At 42.7% G+C, this 22,100-nt stretch overlaps 1 protein-coding gene across 8 annotated transcripts in view; it reads right to left on the bottom strand.

Annotated features, from left to right (window-relative positions):
- The window catches only part of LOC118388426 (membrane-associated guanylate kinase, WW and PDZ domain-containing protein 1-like), a 203,897-nt gene extending 183,515 nt beyond the window's left edge, over window positions 1–20,382 (bottom strand). For 7 of the 8 annotated variants that reach the window (XM_035777495.1, XM_035777497.1, XM_035777496.1 and 4 more), the window contains exon 1: window positions 19,551–20,382. In XM_035777495.1, coding sequence (XP_035633388.1) covers window positions 19,551–19,848 — 298 coding nt within the window. In that variant the 5' untranslated portion in view covers window positions 19,849–20,382. The remainder of the gene's footprint in view (window positions 1–19,550) is intronic. The other variant, XM_035777499.2, reaches the window with a different exon arrangement.
- Window positions 20,383–22,100: the final 1,718 nt, after the last annotated feature.

Genomic DNA, 22,100 nt, shown 5'->3' with positions numbered 1-22,100 from the left:
GTAAATGGGTTCAGAAGTGTTTGGGATGAGGTGAGTCAGATGGTTAGCAGGCCTGTGCTAACAAGCTAACAGTTCGTAGGCCCGGGCTAGACAAGCTAGCCGTTAGCAGGCCAAATAGCAAGTAGGGAGATAGCGAGGGCTAGAGAGCTAACCTTTGGGGGACGTCGCGATGGGGTGAGTCTGTTTATTCCTCTTCATGCCTTTAATAAATTACAGTTAGGGACTGCTATTCATCGTTTAGTTTGTGATGCTTATAGTTAGGGGTGGGGTTGGGAGAGCTGGCGGAGTCATAACACTTCCTCAACCGCTGTGCCTCAGAGTTTGGATCTGCCCACCTGTCAGCTGGCACGCCGCTGAGAGCCACATCCCTTCACCTGTTGACAGATGCAACGATGGTATGCAGCAGTTTCGCCCTAACCTGACTGACTGGCTCTGCTATACCTGGGAACAGGTGCGTCTGTGTCAGCACACACACAAACACAACACAGAGGTGACAGTTGAAGTATAGCTATGTCAGGCATTCCCATGTTGGCGCCAGTACAGGTCAGCCATTCAGGCAGGAGACTCCATACTGTCACTCAGACCTTCCCATTACAGGCGGAGACGGTGAACATATGAAATAAGAGTAAAGGAATGCTGCAATAGCCAAAATTACTATCTTATTTAAAAAAACTAAAAATGACACAAGCTGTTATATGATCCAGATCCGATTCGAAATCAACCAACAGCATTCTTCAAAACAAACTGGCAAAACGGGTTCTTTCAAACACTCTGCTTGGAGAGCACAGCAAAGGCTTCAGGAAATGACACACAGGACGTGGTGCTCAACCTTGAAAGGGCCTGAGAGACAGAGATGGGGGGGGTAGACAATAACGAGAGGAAGGAGAAAGAGAGAGAGAGGGTCTGTGAAGAGCATTGAGAGACAGACAGACTGAAAATCAATTTCCTTATCTTACTCAGTCACATTATATGGAGAGAAGGGTTTTCAAGTTCGCTGTAGCTTGCAGACCTACAGGGTAACTTTAAACACACCCCAAGGGGAGAACTGAAAACAATGCTTGGTATGTGAGTAATAGAGCTAGAGAAAGACATGCCTCCATCAAAACAGCCAAGCATGTCCTCCTTCACCATCACTGCAGAGTCAGTGTGGCAGTGAGAGACAGTGCAGTATGTCTACAGTGAGTCAGCACACAAGTAGGACAGAGGCAAAATGGGGTTAAGACGAGACCAAACCGCACCACATCTCTCCTTATCAAATGCGGTAGCGCAATTCCACACCAACATGGCCTGAATTTTTTTTAATGTATCACAGATTGTTCTGGAAATTCTCACATAAAAACTTAATTGTGAGGAAGGATGTTTAACATGCTTTTTACATTTGTATATCAAACCCTTTTTGAGAAAAGCATGACCTATGCCCGTATGCCTCCTGTAAAACCTTATGATCCGTGAACCGTACATGATACCGACAACATCTTGGTGTCATTATATTTTAGAGCACACTAATGAGTATAGAGTATGTCTATATTCAGAAGAAAAAAAATAACAATATATTCAACATAAAAACATATTATTAATATCTCAAAAGTAACCTTTTGATATACATTTAAAAAAACATTTTTTTTACATATTGTTTGGAACAAAATACTCTTCAAACATCACATTTTTACAAAATGATGAAATAATACATTTATACATAGACATTGAAATTATAGGTCATCAACCAATCACAGCCCTCCTGTAGGATTGCACATTCAGCAAATCACCAGCTGAGGGAGTACCCTTTGAATCAATTTTCCCATTCGCTGAATTGGTGGTGGTCATAAAATGAACCATAACTATAAAAAGTACCAGAGAGCCCACTCTGAAAATGTGATGTACTTATCGAATATATTGTTTAAAACAATGTCAAATTTTACCAAATCAAATAAGGTACTAATGACATATTAATAGTTTGACTGTTGAATAAATGAATATGTAAAATTGTATTTGTGAATGTTGTGATACTCCATATTTTAGAGCACATCATTAGGAGCATACTGACACCAGGTTGGTGTCTACATCATGTACAGTTCACAGATCATTGGGTCTTACAGGAGGCATAAAGGTCTAGAAAGGGCCTTAAAATGGTCACCTTCATCAGGACTTTTTCTAATTGTTTGTGTTAAAAATGTAAAAAGCATATCAAACATCCTTCCCTCAATGAAGTTTCTATGTGAGAATTGCAAGAACAATCTGAGACACCCAAGATATTTCCAGCCATGCTGGCATGTGAGAGACTGCCAGTACCACTACAGCTCTAAGAGACCGGGGGGAAATGAGATTTCTTCCTTAATTCCTTAAAAGCCAGTTTGCAGCCTGAGGACAGGGAGTACCGTCCGTACGTCTGGATTCACCAGCAATCTCCCTCTTATTACCAATGACTCTTCAGCATATCAGAGAGACTATTTTCTATGTAGTATTACACAAATTTGGACAATATGTATCACAGGTATAGGAGCAGTCACCTGTTGCGTAGGTGCATTGTGGGTACTTAATTCGAGAGAGAGGTCCATATGAAAAAGCTTGCTGATCCTACACATCAGATGATGTGCTTGGCTAAGAGATCCAATTCTAGACCCGGACTTGTAGATTCTATGACATTTAACAATCAGTGAACACTTCAGTATCAGTCTAAACAAATGTGGGGACTACTAGCAGAGCACTCCTTACACATGTAGAGCGCTTCCACCTTATCTGCCCTGAGCTCAGGGATGCGAAGGGGCTGGTAAGCTATTACATTTTCAGGGGGGTAAAAATGTGGGCTACTCTGAATGCATGTCCATGTAAAAGGACCTAAAAGCAGAAACATGTGAAGTTCGTAGGGGCATTACAAATTGTGTCAAATGAAAGCGGAGCCTTTTTTTTTAGGGGCATGTATACATTTTTCAAACATTTTACCATCCTAATTTTTTGGAAAAAGCAAAGGTTTTATTTCTGGTCAAACAGATGCAATAGGGGTCTTAGAAAACAGAAAAAAAGGTATTAGAAATACAGTAGCAGTCAAAGTTTGACACACCTACTCATTCAAGGGTCTTTATTTTTACTATTTTCTATATTGTAGAATACTAGTGAAGACATCAAAACTATGAAATAACACATATTGGATCATGTATTAACCCAAAAAGTGTTAAACAAATCAAAATATATTTGAGCTTTTAGATTCTTCAAAGTAGCCACCATTTGCCTTGATGATAGCTTTGTTATAGAGAAGATTTCTCTATTTGGTAAAATACCAAGTCCATATTATGAAAAGAAAAGCTCAAATAAGCAAAGAGAAACAACATTCCATCATTACTTGAAGACATGAAGGTCAGTCAAACTGGAAAATTTCAAGTAATTTGAAAGTTTCTTCAAGTGCAGTCGCAAAAGTCATCAAGATAAAACTGGGTCTCATGAGGACCGCTGCAAAGGGGAAGTTCATTAGAGTTACCAGCCTCAGAAATTGCATCCCAAATAAATGCTTCACAGAGTTCAAGTAAGAGACACATCTCAACATCAACTGTACAGAAGAGACTGCGTGAACCAGGCCCTCATGGTCGAATTGCTGCAAAGGAACCACAACTAAAGAACACCAATAAGAAGACTTGCTTGGGCCAAGAAACATGAGCAATGGACATTAGACCAGTGGAAATCTGTCCTTTGGTCTGATGAGTCCAAATTTGAGATTTTTGGTTCCAACCACCGTGTCTTTGTGAGACACAGAGTAGGTGAATGGATGATCTCTGCATGTGTCGTTCCCACCATGAAGCATGGAGGAGGAGGTGTGATGGTGTGGGGATGCTTTGCTGGTGACACTGTCAGTGATTTATTTAGAATTCAAGGCACACTTAACCAGCATGGCTACCACAGCATTCTGCAGCTATACGCTATCCCATCTGGTTTGAGCTTAGTGGGACTATCATTTGTTTTTCAACAGGACAATGACCCAACACACCTCCAGACTTTGTAACACCGTACCCAAACCGGCCTCGAGCGTGCGCCATCGTGCACAAATTGATTTTGTCCCACACACCAAACACGATCACGACACGGAGGTTCAAATATCAAAACGAACACTGAACCAATTATATTAATTTGGGGACAGGTCAAAAAGCATGAAACATTTATGGCTATTTAGCTAGCTAGCTTGCTGTTGCTAGCTAATTTGTCCTGAGATATAAACGTCGAGTTATTTTACCTGAAATGCACAAGGTCCTCTATTCCGACAATTCATCCACACATACAACAGTCAACCGAATCATTTATAGTCATCTCTCCTTCCAGGCTTTTTCTTCTTTTGACTTTATACGGCGATTGGCATCTAACGTTCATAGTTACCATGACGACTGAACAAATTCAGTTCACCTTTCAATCACCCACGCGGGCATAACCAATGAGGAGATGGCACGTGGGTATCTATTTCTATAAACCAATGAGGAGATGGGAGAGGCAGAAATAGAACTGACTTCCATTTTAGCGCTTGGCAACGCAGACACTCGTTGGCACACGCGAGCAGTGTGGGTGCAATAATTGAATAACATGCATGTTTACATTTATTTTGCAATGGTGTGGACAGCGTATAAGGGCTATTTGACCAAGAAGGAGAGTGATGGAGTGCTGCATCAGACGACCTGGCCTTGACAATCACCAGACCTCAACCCAATTGAGATGGTTAGGGATGAGTTGGACCGGAGCGTGAAGGAAAAGCAGCCAACAATTGCTCAGCATGTGTGTATGTGTGTGTGTTTGGGGGGCGGGGGAGACCCCCTGCAGGCCACACAGTTTGGGAACCCCTGCTTTACTGTACTATACTCTACTGAACTCTACCGTGCAGTACTTTGTGTACCTATTTAGGATAAATCACCATGAAGGGAATGACATTCATAATTATGCATTTCTATGTAGCACAGATCAGGGACCCATGGTGAAATTCCGTTACCACAATTGCATTAGCAGGTGTAAATCCACTTCACTTACTGTAGTAAGCAAATAACCAAAACATTTTTTTTTCCAGAGTCGATGCCTCATGTCATAGCTGACACCCCATTCTTTCTGCAAACATCGATGAATCTTAATTCGGAGTAGATATTTAACAGTTATTGGAAAACGTGGACACAAACTGAGGGAGATTGTACAAAAATTATGTTAACTAACTTTGCACCTACACAGTTCCTCCAGTAAATGTGTTTTTGTAAAGTTATCAGAAAAATTGTTTGAAGTAGTCCTTGTGCATAGAGTTGTATGGTTTGTTAATCTTTTAAAAACTGTTTTTTTTGGGGAGTCTCAGCTGGGGAGTTTATCTGAAAGTTAATTGAGACGGACAAGCCAAAGATGTGGAGAATCAGTTTGCAATGCCTTCTCCATCACAATCACTGAAAGCAGACACTGTGTAGTAATAGTGTCATCACTAATCCACACCATGAGAAGCAAAACCAAACCTAAAGAAAACATTATACAGTCCCTGTAAAAACCTTTGGCTAACATACAGCTGAAACCTGCAGGGAGAGAAATACAGCCATGTTCTGAGCAGGCAACTCCAGACCTCCTCCTCCCATACACAAATAAAGCCTTCCACTGCAGAGTGATAGAGATAATGAGTAGCGCTGTGTGTGTATGTGCGTATGCGTGTGGGTCTGTGTGCGCGCGCGTGTGTGTGTGGATTTGAACACTCAAAGAGAGGCCTATGATAGGAGTGGCAGTGTGGCACATTTTTAAGTGGTGATGGAATTCCAGAGCCAGCCAACAGATCCCCACTCTGTGCATGATCATTTTAACTAACACATAGATAAAAACAAACCCCCACATTAAAGTGTTCAGCATAGCGTGCGATTGGTCACAAGCCTCAGCTTCACACAGTTTGTTAGATTCAGCTTGTCAGTCTCTCTGCTGGTTAGTCAGGGAAAAACTAAGAGCACAAATAAATGCATGCGAATGTGAACTCCTGTCATGGTCATAACATCATTGTTTCAATAGGGCCTTTAAAAGGAGTGTGTGTAGGGGCCATAGGGGTATGTGTAGGGTGAGGTACTGTACTGTGAGGGAGGAGAGAGGGCTATTGCTCTCTTAGAGAGGAAAGCAGAGAGACTACAGGGAAGGCAATGTTTCACCTAATTGTATATGTTTTTTTAGGAAGTGGGCAAAGAACCTTGAGAAAAACATGCGTAGCCAAAGGCACCAAATATTCCCTTAGAAAGGAGGTGGCTGGTGTGTGTGGGGACAGTGACAGGGAGGGGGGGCGTTGTCAAGGGGAGCTGTTTTCCTGGCATGTCTGGCTGAGGGAGGAGAAGAGCAATTGATTGAAAGGGACAGAGTGAACAGCACATTTCACATCGGGGACGCCTTCAGCCCTGACCCATGGCATCTGCCCCGTTCCTCCACTCCCATCAAGATTCGTCACGGAAGCAGACATCCATCATCACTGCCAATCAAATCACAGCACTGTCTGAGCTGCTGCTAACTATCTGGCCATGCTAGACAGGACAGAGGAACACGGCTTTCTAAAAAGTAGACCCAGATTGCTGCCTTTGGGAGGACCGTGAACAGACACACACAAATCAAATTGTATTTCTCACATGGCCGAAAACAACTTACAAGCCTTTTCCCAACAATGCAGAGTTAAAAAGTAAGAAAAAAATTGCAAAAGAAAATAGAAACAACAAAAGCACCGTAACGAGGCTATACAGAAGGAGTACCGGTACCGAGTCAATGTGCAGGGGTGCGAGATCGTTGAGGTAATATGTAGGTAGCGGTGAAAGTGACTAGGCAATCAGGATAGATAGTGTGAAAGTGTGTGAGTGACAACAATATGCGGGTGTGACCATATGCAGTGTGTGTGTCTGTCAGTGTAATGTGTGTGTGTGAGTCCAGTGAGTGTGCATAGAGACAGCGCAAGAAAGTCAGTGCAAAACAAAAAGCGGGGTCAATGTAAATAGTCCGGGTAGCCATTTGATTAACTGTTCAGCAATCTTATGGCTTGGAGGTAGAAGCTGTTCAGTAACCTTTTGGTCCCAGACTTGGCGCTCCGGTATCGCTTGCCATGCGGTAGCAGAGAGAACAGTCTATTACTTAGGTGGCTGGATTTTTAGGGGCCTTCCTCTGACACCATCTGGTATAGAGGTCCTGGATGCCAGGCCTCTGACCTCCCCCCATGGGCTTTCTCATCGTCATCGGTGATCAGGCCTACCACCATTGTGTTGTCGCTAAACTTAATGATGGTGTTGGAGTCGTACGTGGCCACGCAGTCGTGAGTGAACAGGGAATACACGATGGGACTAAGCATGCACCCCTGAGGGGTCCCCTTGTTGCCTACCCTCATCACCTGGGGCCTGTCAGTTTTGCTGGGAGGTCATTGCAGAGAGTTGTATGAGAGTATGTTTTGTGAGTTTGTTGCTCAGATAGAGCTTATTTGATGTCCTTTGTTTCTTAGTTTGTTTGTGAAATTGTTTAATATTCTGTTTCATTTGTTCCCAGGGGAGAAGGGGAAGGCACCTAGGTAGTGCTTAGTCAAGAGGCCCGCGGGCATACATATACCCATAGCATATTGGTACGAGAATAAAACTGATGGAGATTTCACCATAACTCTGTTATCAAACTTTATATCTGTATAGTTTTTCCAGTAAATGTGTTTTTGTAAAATGATCAGTAGAACATATAAAAGTAGTCCTTGGGCATAGAGTTGTATGGTTTGTTAATCTTCGGAATAAATGTTTTTTGTTTGGCGTATATTGTAAAGTGATAAATCGTAGTCTCCGCGTAATTCCGTTACTGTGGAATTACCTTCCACTTCCTCTGTAAAACACGTTTGCATTCTTTCTGTTTCCTTTTGTCAACACCCCTCCACTCCATCGTGACAAACAAGTGTCAGTACTGACAGTACTTACTACAATACCATGTGAAACACACTAATCCATAACTCCCATGAAGATCCATATAATTAGGGAGCCATGCAGAGAAGGATTCAGCCAAGTTAGTTCACAGTGATCTACAATTCACACACACTCAGTTAACAACGAGAGAGAAGAGAATAGATTGAGAGAATGGATGGGCAAAAGAAAAGATGAGGAGACAGAAGACAAAGCGAGAAGGTGGATTAAGAAAGAGAATGGGGCAGCAATGAGCATACAAGAGCAGTGCCCAGGTTATTCGTCTGGTATGGGACACACACCAGAGCAAACACACAAACTGCTGGCAGACTGCTGGCTATTGTGGAAAACACACCCATGTCTATATAATCCTCTTAAATCAGGACAGGCCTGTCCTCAAATCCCCCAGAAACAGAGTGTGTGTGTGTGTGTGTGTGTGTGTGTGTGTGTGTGTGTGTGTGTGTGTGTGTGTGTGTGTGTTTGTTTGTTTGTAGGGCGACCAGCAGAATCTAATGAGATTTGTGTAACCAGACGCTGGTCTAAGCGTAATTAAAGGTAAAGAAAACAGAAAGGTGGGAGCGCTCAGGATCTCAGACTAGAGGTCGACCGATTAATCGGAATGATCGATTAATTAGGGCCGATTTCAAGTTTTCATAACAATCGGAAATCTGTATTTTTGGACACCCATTTGGCCCGATTTATTTTTATTTTATTTTTTTTTTACACCTATTTAATCTTTATTTAACTAGGCAAGTCAGTTAAGAACACATTCTTATTTTCAATGACGGCCTAGGAACGGTGGGTTAACTGCCTTGTTCAGGGGCAGAACGACAGATTTTCACCTTGTCAGCTCGGGGATTCAATCTTGCAACCTTACAGTTAACTGGGGCGGCAGGGTAGCCTAGTGGTTAGAGCGTTGGACTAGTAACCGGAAGGTTGTGAGTTCAGCTGACAAGGTACGAATCTGTCGTTCTGCCCCTGAACAGGCAGTTAACCCACTGTTCCCAGGCCGTCATTGAAAGTAAGAATGTGTTCTTAACTGACTTGCCTGGTTAAATAAAGGTAAAATAAAAAATTAAAAACTAGTCCAACGCAATAACCACCTGCATCTCATTGCACTCCACCAGGAGACTGTCTGTTACGTGAATGCAGTAAGCCAAGGTAAGTTGCTAGCTAGCACTAAACTTATCTTATAAAAAACAATCAATCATAATCACTAGTTAACTACACATGGTTGATGATGTTAGTTTATCTAGTGTGTCCTGCATTGCATATAATCAATGCGGTGCGTATCGTTGCTCCAACGTGTACCTAACCATGAACATCAATGCCTTTCTTAAAATCAATACACATTAGTATATATTTTTAAACCTGTATATTTAGCTAAAAAAAAATCCAGATTAGCAGGCAATATTAACCAGGTGAAATTGTGTCACTTCTCTTGCGTTCATCGTAATTGACATAACATTGAATGCAACAGGAATATTTATGCAATGTAAAAGGAATATTTAGACTAATGGATGCCACCCCTTAGATAAAATACGGAACGGTTCCGTATTTCACTGAAAGAATAAACATCTTGTTTTCGAGATGATAGTTTCCGGATTCGACCATATTAATGACCGAAGGCTCATATTTCTGTGTGTTATCATGTTATAACTAAGCCTATGATTTGATAGAGCAGTCTGACTGAGCGGTGGTAGGCAGCAGCAGGCTCGTAAGCATTCATTCAAACAGGACTTTCATGCGTTTTGCCAGCAGCTTTTCGCTGTGCGTCAAGCATTGCGCTGTATATGACTTCAAGCCTATCAACTCCCGAGATTAGGCTGGTGGAACCGAAGTGAAATGGCTAGCTATTTAGCGGGCTGTGTGCTAATAGCTTTTCAAACGGCACTCGCTCTGAGACTTGGAGTGGTTATTCCACTCCTTTTTTGGTCCTCCAATAATCGGTATCGGCGTTGAAAAATCATAATCTGTCGACCTCTACCTCAGAATGGGGAAGGTTCACCTTCCAACAGGACAACAACCCTAACCACACAGCCAAGACAACGCAGGAGTGGCTTCGGAACAAGTCTCTATAGGTCCTTGAGTGGCCCAGCCAGAGCCCGGACATAAAACTGATCTAACATCTATGGAGAGACCTGCAGCAACTCTCCCCATCCAACCTGACAGAGCTTGAGAAGAATGGGAGAAACTCCCCAAATACAGGTGTGCCAAGCTTGTAGCATCACACCCAAGAAAACTCAAGGCTTTAATCGCTGCCAAAGCTGCTTCAACAAAGTACTGAGTAAAGGGTCTGAATACTGAAAACCTGTTTTTGCTTTGTCATTATGGGTTACTGTGTGTAGATTGTTGAGGGAAAAAAACAATTTCAGAATAAGGCTGTAACCTAACAAAATGTGGAAAAAGTATTGGGGTCTGAATACGTTCCGAAAGCACTGTACACAATCCAATTTGTAAGTCGCTCTGGATAAGAGCGTCTGCTAAATGACTTAAATGTAATGATGTAAATGTAATGTCTCAATTGTCTCTTAAAAGGCTTGAAAATTATTCTTTAAACTGTCTCCTCCCCCTTCATCTACTCTGATTGAAGTTGATTCAACAGGTGCCATCAATAAGGGATCATAGCTTTCATCTGGTCAGTCTGTCATAGAAAGGTGTTTTGTACATTACGTGAATTTCCCTATTCTTTGCTCAACAAACAGTTCTCTTATCCCAGCACTTGGCACTGTGCACATGCATGGTCATGGCTGTGCGTACATTTACCCACACTCTCAAGCAAACTTTCATACCGATAAATATCACACTTTGCATTGAAATGATTGGCATGGTTTACGCAGAGATTTGTGCCAATGCATGATTGATCTTACGCCGATTAAGATAAGCGGATTAAGGTGTTTATATGACTATTGCATAATCTGCCTACTGCCATAATCAGTTTAATATCAAATTATTACTCTGCATGTAAACGTACTCATTGCTGACGTCCTTGCTGCCAAGACTAGAGAACGACTGATATGGATTTAAGGAAAGGGGATACCTAGTCAGTTGCACAACTGAATGCAGGGCTGATGCCGATACTGATTTCTGGAGGTCAAGGATGGCTGATATTTTAGGCCGATATTCAATATCATTACATTTGAAAATTTGGATGACAAAATATCCCAGAGACAGCCATGTATGGATTAATGCATCAATCGAAATCATAAAAACAATCCAACAACATAACAACATAATGGTAATAATCGTATTTGATTGGTAAATCTCTTGATAAACTGGGTAAATTGAGATGGCATAGGCCTACTCACAATACAGTTAGGCATATTCAATAGGTGCGTGTGCATTAAGGGATTGGGCTTATTGTGGTTGATGAGTGGAGTCTATGGTGCTACAGATGCCAATCTGTTTGCTTTCCATTTGGGACTTATATTAGCTTACTGATCAACATCTGCATAGGAGCATCGCTCCAGCATGTCACACCTGTATGGAAGGTCATCATAGAATAATATCTATTCAACTCAAATGGGTCCAGAGTAACATGATTTGTGATCACGGATGCTTATGAAACAAGTATTTTTTTCTGTGATTGGGAAAACCTTGCTTTTTTCTGCTGTCGGGACTCATCTCTGAACAACTCAGCTGCCAGGGTGAAATTCTTAACAACTCAATTAGCTAGTTCAGCTATCTGTCAAGAAATGGGCGGGTTGTAACTTGATCCTAGTACTACGAGTGAATAGAGCGAGACTGTAACTCCGCTCCCTTTCACATCTCTCTGCATCGCTCATATCACTTGGAGCTGTTTACTGCTACTATGAGAACTAGCTCAATGTTGATGACATGTGCTACCAAGCCATAAATGTGTATAATATCTAACAAGGAGAGCGAGGGTAGGAAAAAATATGAAATGATCATGCACATTGTCTGAATGACTCAAATCTGCCCATAGTTTGAGAAGTGAGAACGCACACACGCATCTACAGATTTCTCGGTCCATAAACTTGCAGGAAGATTCTTAGGTAGCTTTACCTATTGCCAACCTTAATTTAGGCATTTTGAAACACTTCCTTCTTTCCCTATTACGACAGTCATCTAATCCAACGATCAATTGTCAATTTACAGATACAATTGTGGCTGGTCAGATCAGCACACCAGTAAATAGTTCACACCGCAAGTGAGATGGCTTGTTGCCGAAAATGGTGCATGTTCAAAAAAACAACACCAGCTAGCTACATCGGCTATTACACCAGCTAGCTACATCGGCTATTACACCAGCTAGCTACATCGGCTATTACACCAGCTAGCTACATCGGCTATTACATCAGCTAGCTACATTGGCTATTAGCTCCTATCTAATATCTAAGCATCATGTTATGAGTGGCGGCTGGCATAGGAGCAGCTTTGCTATGTAGAGAGAAGGCCCAATAACCAAGACTACACAAGGCCAATAACGTCTGGATATTGTTCTCTAGACAAGACTAGAACATCTACCTCAGCTCATATCAGTTGACTTCCGGGTAACAGTATGCCTGTTGGCGAGATGCTGTTGCTGCATCTCATAAGCGTAAACAAAAGCAGAACTGACAAGAGGTCTTTACCATGTCAGCATGCGTCACCCTCTGCTCCGCTCGGCTCTAGGCATGAACATTATCAGATTTCTGCATGTGTTGGATGTGAAGAACACAACTTTGTTTGGTCAAATGAACTGTCTGACGAACATTGTGTGCGATTGTAGAATGACTGTGGAATACAAGTCCCTTCTGATGTCGCTGCTCAGTGGACAGATTAAATCAAATCTACCATAGAGGTCAAAGGCTTCACAGTGAGCTCACACCCAAACTCCTCAGCTATTAGACGCCAAATACAATGTGGAACTGCAAACGACTGACTGTGAAATACCTTCCAGATATAGGATTATGCTGATATGACAGGCACATTGACAATGTGAGAATAAGCAGAGGCCTTATGAGTATATTTGTCAAGTGATCCTATGGTTGGGATATGGTAAAGAGAAGAGAAGCTAAGAAGAAGAACTGGGAATAATATCTCAGAGCTCGAAATCTACATCTCAGCCGCTCAACAAGACGTGTGTGACTTCATCTTCAGACAGGAAATAAAGAGGAAACGGGATGAGGATTGGAGGAATGCCACCGTCTGTATCCTCCTTGAGGAATGACCACGGTGACGAAGAGGCTGTTGACGGGATTACTCAACATCATGTGTTCAGAATTAGAATGGATCTAAATGGTTCTCAAGGGCACAATACTTTCCATCCAGGCAGGCAGAAAGAGTCTGGAGCATAGCTCAGAGCCCATTCACAATATGTTCCATCCAGGCAGGCAGAAAGAGTCTGGAGCACCGCTGAGAGCCCATTCACAATATGTTCCATCCAGGCAGAAAGAGTCTGGAGCACCGCTGAGAGCCCATTCACAATATGTTCCATCCAGGCAGGCAGAAAGAGTCTGGAGCACAATTGAGAGCCCATTCACAATATGTTCCATCACTCAGGCAGAAAGAGTCTGGAGCATCACTGAGAGTCCATTCACTGTTTTCCCACTTCCTTGGTAACTAACCTGGATCATTGATGAATGAGAACAATCGCCATAGAAACCCAAGTATATGTTGACTACGTCACACTTTGTTATAGGCCTACACTCATACACCCACAATGAATCATACAGAAACTGAGCTGAATACCGGTCTGAGCTGAATGCTGAATACACTCCTTGGCCCTGGTCATTGACATTTCTGCATTCCGCCAAGGCCAGCCATACCTGGAGAAATGGAACTTCCTCAGCGCCTTGAGAACCACAGGGCCAGGGCCGGAGCCCACTGACATCTATAGGGCTAATAAACAAGCCCTTCTCTCAGTCTGACAGCCAGGATGTGTAAGGAGGACAACTTCCAGGGTAGCCATTCACATTCAACATAAGAGGCTCCAGTTGAGCTAATCAGTAGGAGAAAAGGACAACCGGCAACTTGAGAGAGACAGGAGAAAGAGTGTGTTCCCCTTTAGTGGATTAATGAGGGTCGATTGTACATTTGTAGAGACAACAGTAGGGATGGGTACCGAAACCCGGTTTTAAACGGGCCCTGGGGCTAAATTATGAAAGACAGTAGTATCGATAAGCTCCGACGTTATCGGTACCCCATTAGGTATGTATACTAGCAGCCTGGAGCCCACACACAGAGCTAACTATGAGAACATGGGTTCATGGGTTCCATTAACAAAAGGAACCATTAGCCAGCTGATTGTATAGCTGTGGGTGCGTTCAGAAATTCAATCACCCATTTAAAGATTTTGCACAATTTTCATTAAAGTTGCAGCTACAATGAACCAACCCACTCCTCCATCTAATACCGCTGGTCCAAGCCAAAGACCAGCCCAAAGCCCCTTCACGCTGGCAGCTAGTGGGAGGATGACTGAGGAGAGGGTGAATGAGTGCCACCTCGCCGTGACCAAGGTCATAGTGAAAGACATACACCCCTTTGCAACTGTGAAGTCCAAGGGCTTTAGGTAACAGTCTGTCAGTATATATTGAGTTGTATTCATTTTTAGGATATAGTAGTATAAAAGGGTTGTATGTTAGTCCCATCACTCCACAATATAATACACACCAACACAATAATTCAATAATGACAGTTTTCATATGTTGAATTTTCTTTATTTTTTACTGGAGGGAGATGAGCAAGGCACTCAACCCCAAATATACCCCTTCCTCTAGAAGTTACCTCAGTGACACATTCATTCCTACCTGGTATGGTGTAGAAAAGGCCAATGTGATCACTGAGCTGAAGGACGTGCCAAAGCTGGCCATCACATCAGATGGGTGGACCAGCCTCTGTCAGGACCACTATCTCATGGTTACAGTGCAGTACACAAGCCAGGGCAGTGTAAAACAGAAGGTCTTCCACACCAGGACAGTGTACAAATCACAAACTGGCAAAGTAGTGGCAGAGGAGATCTCAGACATTCTGGAAGAGTTTGAGATGGAGTCGAGCAAGATTGTAGCTGTGACTGTTGATAATGCTGGCAATATGGACGTTGCCATCAAGTGACTACACATCCTAAAAATAGGATGCTTTGCACACACATTGTATCTGGCAGCGCATAAAATCTACTAAATGACTTTCATTGATAAATGGGCAGCCAGAATCAGAGCAGTGGTCGTGTGGTTCAAGAGATCCTCGATGTCCAAAACAGTCTAGAAGGAAAAGCAGCAACTCCTTGGTAAGAAGCCAATTCAATCTATTAAAGTATTATTTTGAAATTCCCATATTTAACAATTTAATTCAATATTCAAGTGTGCGGTAATGAAATGTATGTTTTTTTTGTGTTTCAGGCCTTCCTCAACACTCACTCATCCTTGATCTCAAGACCAGATGGAACTCTATCTAATGATGGAGAGATTGATGGAGCAGTATCCAGCCATCCAAGCAGCAGCATTGGACCAACGACTGCAAAAAGCAACCTGGACCGTCTGAAGGTTGAGGACTTCCATAAGGCTGAGGAGTTTGTCCAGCTCATGAGAATCCTCTATACATCCACACTGTATGTGTCGTGTGAAAAGAATGCCCCCTGTGGACAGATCATACCCATCCACCACAAACTGGAAGATCACTTCACTATGAAGCATGAAGATACAACATTTGTGGCAACCATCAAAGAGAGGAGTGGGAGAACCTCTATGAGCGCTAATCAGGATGAGGACATTCAAGCCTTCCTGCATGAGGCCACAGCAATGGACCCCAGATTTAAAGGGAGGCCGAGTGACGCTACATGGGACAGACTGAGGAAGGCAACTGTTTAGGCCAATGTGACAGGAGCAACACCAGGGTTGTCAGGAGAGCCGGAGCAGACAGACACAGAGCACCAGACACAGGAGGAGGAGTCTGAAGGAGAAGGAGAACAAAACGAGGAGTGCCTTGGAGGAGCGCCTTGGAGGAGCTGTTCTCAGAGGAGGACAGGGAGTTGAGGTTGACAATCCAACAGGACACCTCGTCCCTCACCATCAGCGAGCGTGTTGACCTAGAGGTGGAGCTCTACGAAGGCCTCCCATCTCCATGGCTGAAGATCCTGTGATGTGGTGGTGGGAGAAGAGAACTACTCTACCACTTCTCACAAACATTGCAACAAGCTACCTCTGTGCTCAAGCCTCCTCCATCCCAAGCGAGAGGGTATTTTCGACTGCAGGGAACACAATAAGCCAGGAGAAGTCCCGACTTCTGCCAGAGAAGGCAAATATGCCGGAGTGGCAGGTAACCTAGTGTTTAGGGCAACCGAAAGGTTGCAAGATCGAATCTCTGAGCTGACAAGGTAAAACTCTGTTGTTCTGCCCCTGAACAAGGCAGTTAACCCACTGTTCCTAGGCCATCCTTGAAAATAAGAATTTGTTCCTAGGCCGTCCTTGAAAATTAGAATTTCTTCTTCACTGACATGCCTAGTTAAAATAAAGGTAAAATAAAAATGTTGATCTTTCTCCAGAAGAACTGCTAAGAACTGTTAGTCCTTCTGCAGCCTACCTGCATGCCCCACCTGTGTTGTTCTATACCACTGTATTGTCTTCTGCAGCATACCTGCATGCCCCACCTGTGTTGCTCTATACCACTGTATTGTCTTCTGCAGCCTACCTGCATGCCCCACCTGTGTTGTTCTATACCACTGTATTGTCTTCTGCAGCCTACCTGCATGCCCCACCTGTGTTGTTCTATACCACTGTATTGTCTTCTGCAGCCTACCTGCATGCCCCACCTGTGTTGCTCTATACCACTGTATTGTCTTCTGCAGCCTACCTGCATGCCCCACCTGTGTTGTTCTATACCACTGTATTGTCTTCTGCAGCCTACCTGCATGCCCCACCTGTGTTGCTCTATACCACTGTATTGTCTTCTGCAGCCTACCTGCATGCCCCACCTGTGTTGCTCTATACCACTGTATTGTCTTCTGCAGCCTACCTGCATGCCCCACCTGTGTTGCTCTATACCACTGTATTGTCTTCTGCAGTCTACCTGCATGCCCCACCTGTGTTGTTCTATACCACTGTATTGTCTTCTGCAGCCTACCTGCATGCCCCACCTGTGTTGCTCTATACCACTGTATTGTCTTCTGCAGCCTACCTGCATGCCCCACCTGTGTTGCTCTATACCACTGTATTTACTTTTGCAGGAAAATATTGTTTATTTCATTTCTTTTGATCATCACCACAACATTATACCCTATAATAGTGATTTGTTCAAAACATTGCTGTTTTTTTGCTGTAAATAATTGTATATTTATTTGACATTTCAGAAAATAAAGCGATGTTAATTCTGTTCTTAATTTGTTTCATTTTCTTTCTTTTCTTCTTTCTTAAAAAATAACAAAAAGAATCGATAAGAATACCGTAAGTACCAGACTGATAAGCAGTATCGGTAAGAGTAGAAAAACCATTAAAATCTTAACGATACCCATCCCTCGACAAAAGCATTTCACGGACCATTCACACCACTACTAAACGCTTCCACATGCAAAGACAAAGAGACACATTCTCCACCTACCACCTACAGTTAATTCACTGCTATAAATTGAAACCACAGGAACAGCTAGCTATACTCACATTGTTAAAAAAAGGAAAACTCCTGCCTTCTAGATTTACAACCGAGTTCAAATCTGCTGAGCCTGCATCGTTCATCAGGCGAGCCACACATCATGTTGATGAAGCTTAAAAAGCTTGAATGTAAATGTAAATTAACTGAGTGTAGCTTTGCCTTTCCTTCTGACTGATCACAGGCTGTATAGCCCACTGACTGACTGACTGCAAGCTAAGTCTGGGTGTCTGAGACTGGGTCAGCCAGCCCGGTGTAGTGATTAAACAGCATCACATTACCCTGCACTGTGCTGTGCTCTGACATGATCCAGACACTAGATACCTCCTCCCTGACCCCTGACCCCATTTTTCATGCTGCATGGTCAGGTTTTCCTGGTCTGCCCAGCCCAAGCCCCATGGAGCACCACACACTGATCATACAGCAAACACACACAAGGACATGCTCAATAACACATGCATGCATTCACCCTGGGAGCCTTGGCACACTAATCCACTCCCATGGTAGCCTGTGTGTGTGTGTGTATATGTGCTCATGGGAAGTGTGGGGGGGTGTAGAGGAAATGTTGATAACTGTCATATGCAGACCAGAGTAGAGCCACCCACACATACAACTGTTATTTTTATCATAACCTCGGACATAATGATAATAATCTAATCTGCAACCTATTTCCCTCAAATAGAGTTTAGTGTTCAGACTAGATACCTCACAGCCTAAGACAAATTATTACATAGGAAATGTCAATCAAAGACATGTCTCTCTTTGTGATATACAGCGGGAGACCTGTAAAATATACACGGTATAGAGTGTGGGAATGGATTTCAAAACTTTGACCAATTACATAATCAAGTTGACTGTGTCAATACAGCAGCATGGCCACATAATGGTATGTAGTACACAGTGGCAGCTCAGTGTCATGCGTGTGTACTGTAATCCCTCCCACAACAATAGCACACAGAAACTGTTGGTTGTTATTAAAATGCCTCAATCAGCACTCAAACATGCTATGTCCCCTGAACTCGAGGGATGATGCAGAAACCTTCACGACCTGATGGACAATAGCCTAATCAGCAGTCTTTTGCTTTTCCATTCCGTAAACTGTGTGAAAATGACAGGCGCCTTGAACCAACTGAATATGGGTTAGATGGCCCTTTGCCAAAAATATTTTCCCAATTAAGCCTGAGAAACATTCCCAGACAACGTAAATTATTAAAACCTGAAACAGAATATGGTCATGTGAGTGTATCGCCATGGCATCCCCTCCGTTCCTCCCCACCTCCAGACAGGATCTGGAAATGGGCCAGGTGGAGCACTGGGACTGTAGTGGGGGCTGATTGTCCAGATTCTTAATTGTCTCAAGTAATTTATGGACATGGGTAGGATTGTCAGTCTTCCGAATAGACAGAGGAGACTCACCATAACTAGAACCATGTGTTGAATTGGGATTTTGAGGTATGGAACTGCCATGCTAATGTACAGGTTTCCCATCAGTGCCAACAAAGTAGGCATATGTGCTCAGGATGTATAAAGCAAAGAGAAGTGTAAAAATAGTATAGTTTTGCTAAAAGAGAATTAGATTTCTCTTTTTGTGATTTTTTTCTCTCTTTGGACAAACTTTTGAAATCAGTCAGATCCCAGAGTAACACTCCATCTCTGTGGCTCTGAGCATCCCTACAAGCCTGCAAGACACACTGGGTTCCGGTGACACTGGCTTAGTGTCAAACTATATGGCCAGGCCGAGTCAAGTTGACCATGAATGGTTCCCACTGGCCAGAGCTGCTGTTTGTCTGCTGATATTGCAGATGTAATCACAGGCAGGGTAGAGTAAAAAATAACAATAATATATACACATTTACAACTGCAGCAATGATACATGTCCATTCGTGGGTGGGGACAACAGGGTCATACATTTTATGAGGATGTACATCTGACAGAACTAAAACTTTAAATGGGATTCTGAAAAGTTGTAAATGAATCAGGACATAATTATTGGATAACCTGTGTGTGTCTCATCCACTTTAATACATCACGTCATATGGATGAATGAAGAGCTATAGACGCTGCTGCTTCTGTGTCATCTCTTACCTTGTCTGACTGTTTTCAATCTGACGGGACCCTTGCAATTATTTATCACTGTCTGTACATCATACAGAGGCAATCCAGAGATCGATAGGTTCTCTACTTCCAATATCAACTCCCCCTCCGTTAATTTTCCATTTTTGTAAATAACGATATCCTCGTTAACTTGTCCGATGAAGGCGAACTCTCCGTTCTCTGCACCGCCCAGCAATGGTACATTCAAGTCACCCGGAGCGTCTTTGAGAACCGCGCACTCGTTAACTTTGGTGGTCCAGTGATTCTTCTTTTGGATCACTTTGGCCATGGTGAATATGCCAAAACAAACAGGTGGTCTTGCCGACTAATAATAACAATATAGACAACAAAACGAGTCTCAGAATGTAATATCAAAATCAGACGCAGCAAACTTTCTTTTTCTTTCCCTGAAGCATGAGTGCTGCTGTCAAAAACTGCTCATTGTTCACACAAACAAAATCAAGCCATTCTCGTCTGACGAACCACTTCTATTGACGTCTTGAGCAGCTGGTCTTAATTTACAGGTATTGTTTTTCTCATCTTGTTAACATCTTTGCCGAGTAAACGCTGCCACAAACGTATAGTCTCCACTTGTCAAATCCTTTCTCAGTTCCTTTTTTATGAAACCACTTTAAATATTTCCCGTTCAAGATCAAAGCGATGAAGGCTTTACTTTGAATAATAGGTGATTTGGTTGGTGGCACCACAATGGCTCCTTTAAAACAGGTACAACGTTGTCGTGTGTTTTGTTACATTTCGTCCCACTGCGTGCAGTAGCGATCGGGATGTGCTGATAGTAAAATGAGCGCATGCGTCCTGTTTCCCTCCGGAGTCCAGAGGGAAAGCCTAATGGCTTCACCTATTACAAGGTCCTAATGCTCCTCACCAAAAAAAACTAAATTTAAAACATATATTGTGGATGCATTTTAGGATATGCAGTATTTTAAGTAGAACAATTTGGCCAAGTAATGTATAATTTATGCATTTTTAAATGTATTTTTGATGCGTGACATATAATAAATACATGTATTTATTTTTAATATGTACATTTGTATAGAAATACATTATTTGGACAATTCTTTATATACTGAACAAAACTGTAAACGCAACATGCAACAATTTCAAAGATTTTACTAAGTTACAGTTCAAATAAGGAAATCAGTCAATTGAAATATATTTATTAGGCCCTAATCTATGGATTTCACATGACTGGGCAGGGGTGCAGCCATGGGTGGTCCGTTGAGGCCCACCCATTTGGCCGCCAGGGCCAACCAATCAGAATTATTTTTTCCCCACAAAAGGGCTTAATTGCAGACATAAATACGCCTCAGCAAGCCTCCCCCACCGACTCATATGAAGAAGTCGAAGAAGTCCTGAGCTGGCGTGGTTACACGTGGCCTGTGGTTGTGAGGCCTGTTGGATGTACTGACAAATTCTTTAAAACGACGTTGGAGGCGGCTTATGGTGAAGAAATTAACATTCAATTATTTGGAACATTCCTGCAGTCAGACATACCAATTGCATGCTCCCTCAAAACTTGAGACATCTGTGGCATTGTGTTGTGTGACAAAACTGCACATTTTAGAGTGGCCTTTTATTGTCCCCAGCACAAGTTAATGATCCTGTGTAATGATCATGCTGTTTAATCAGCTTCCTGTTAGGTGGATGGATTGTCTTGGCAAAGGAGAAATGCTCACTAACAGGAATGTAAATAACTTTGTCTACAAAATTTGAGAGAAATAAGCTTTTTGTGCATTTGGAAAATTTTGGGGATTTTTAATTTCAGCTCATAAAACATGGGACCAATACTTGACATGTCGGTTTCTATTTTTGCTCAGTGTATGCTCGGAAAGTATTCAGACCCCTTCACTTTTTTCCACATGTTTTACTTTACAGCTTTTATGTTACATTCTTTCTGCATCAATCTATACACAATACCCCATAATGACAAAGAAAAAACAGGCTTTTAGAAATGTTATCAAATGTATATAAAGTATAAAACAGAAATACCTAATTTACATAAGTATTCAGACACCTTTCTACGAGACTCGACATTAGCTTAGGTGGATCCTGTTTCGATTGGTCATCCTTGAGATGTTTCTACAACTTGATTGGAGTCCACCTGTGGTAAATTACATTCATTGGACATGATTCGGAAAGGCAGTGCATGTCAGAGCAAAAACCAAGCCATGAGGTTGAAGGAATGGTCCATAGAGCTCTGACACAGGATTGAGTTGAGGCACAGATCTGGGGAAGGGTACCAAAACATTTCTGCAGCATTGAAGGTCCCCAAGAACACAGTGGCCTCCATCATTCTTAAATGGAAATAGTTTGGAACCATCAAGACTTCCTAGAGCTGGCCGCCCCAGCCAAACTGAGCAATCGGGGTGAAGGGCCTTGGTCAGGGAGCTTACCAAGAACCCGATGGTCACTCTGACAGAGTCCAGAGTTCCTCTGTGGAGATGGGAGAACCTTCCAGAAGGACAACCATCTCTGCAGCACTCCACCAATTAGGCCTTTATGGTAGAGTGGCCAGACGGA

This window comes from Oncorhynchus keta, chromosome 10 (assembly GCF_023373465.1).
Source record: "Oncorhynchus keta strain PuntledgeMale-10-30-2019 chromosome 10, Oket_V2, whole genome shotgun sequence".
Lineage (NCBI taxonomy): Eukaryota > Metazoa > Chordata > Actinopteri > Salmoniformes > Salmonidae > Oncorhynchus > Oncorhynchus keta.
This window is presented reverse-complemented; position numbering and strand designations above follow the sequence as displayed.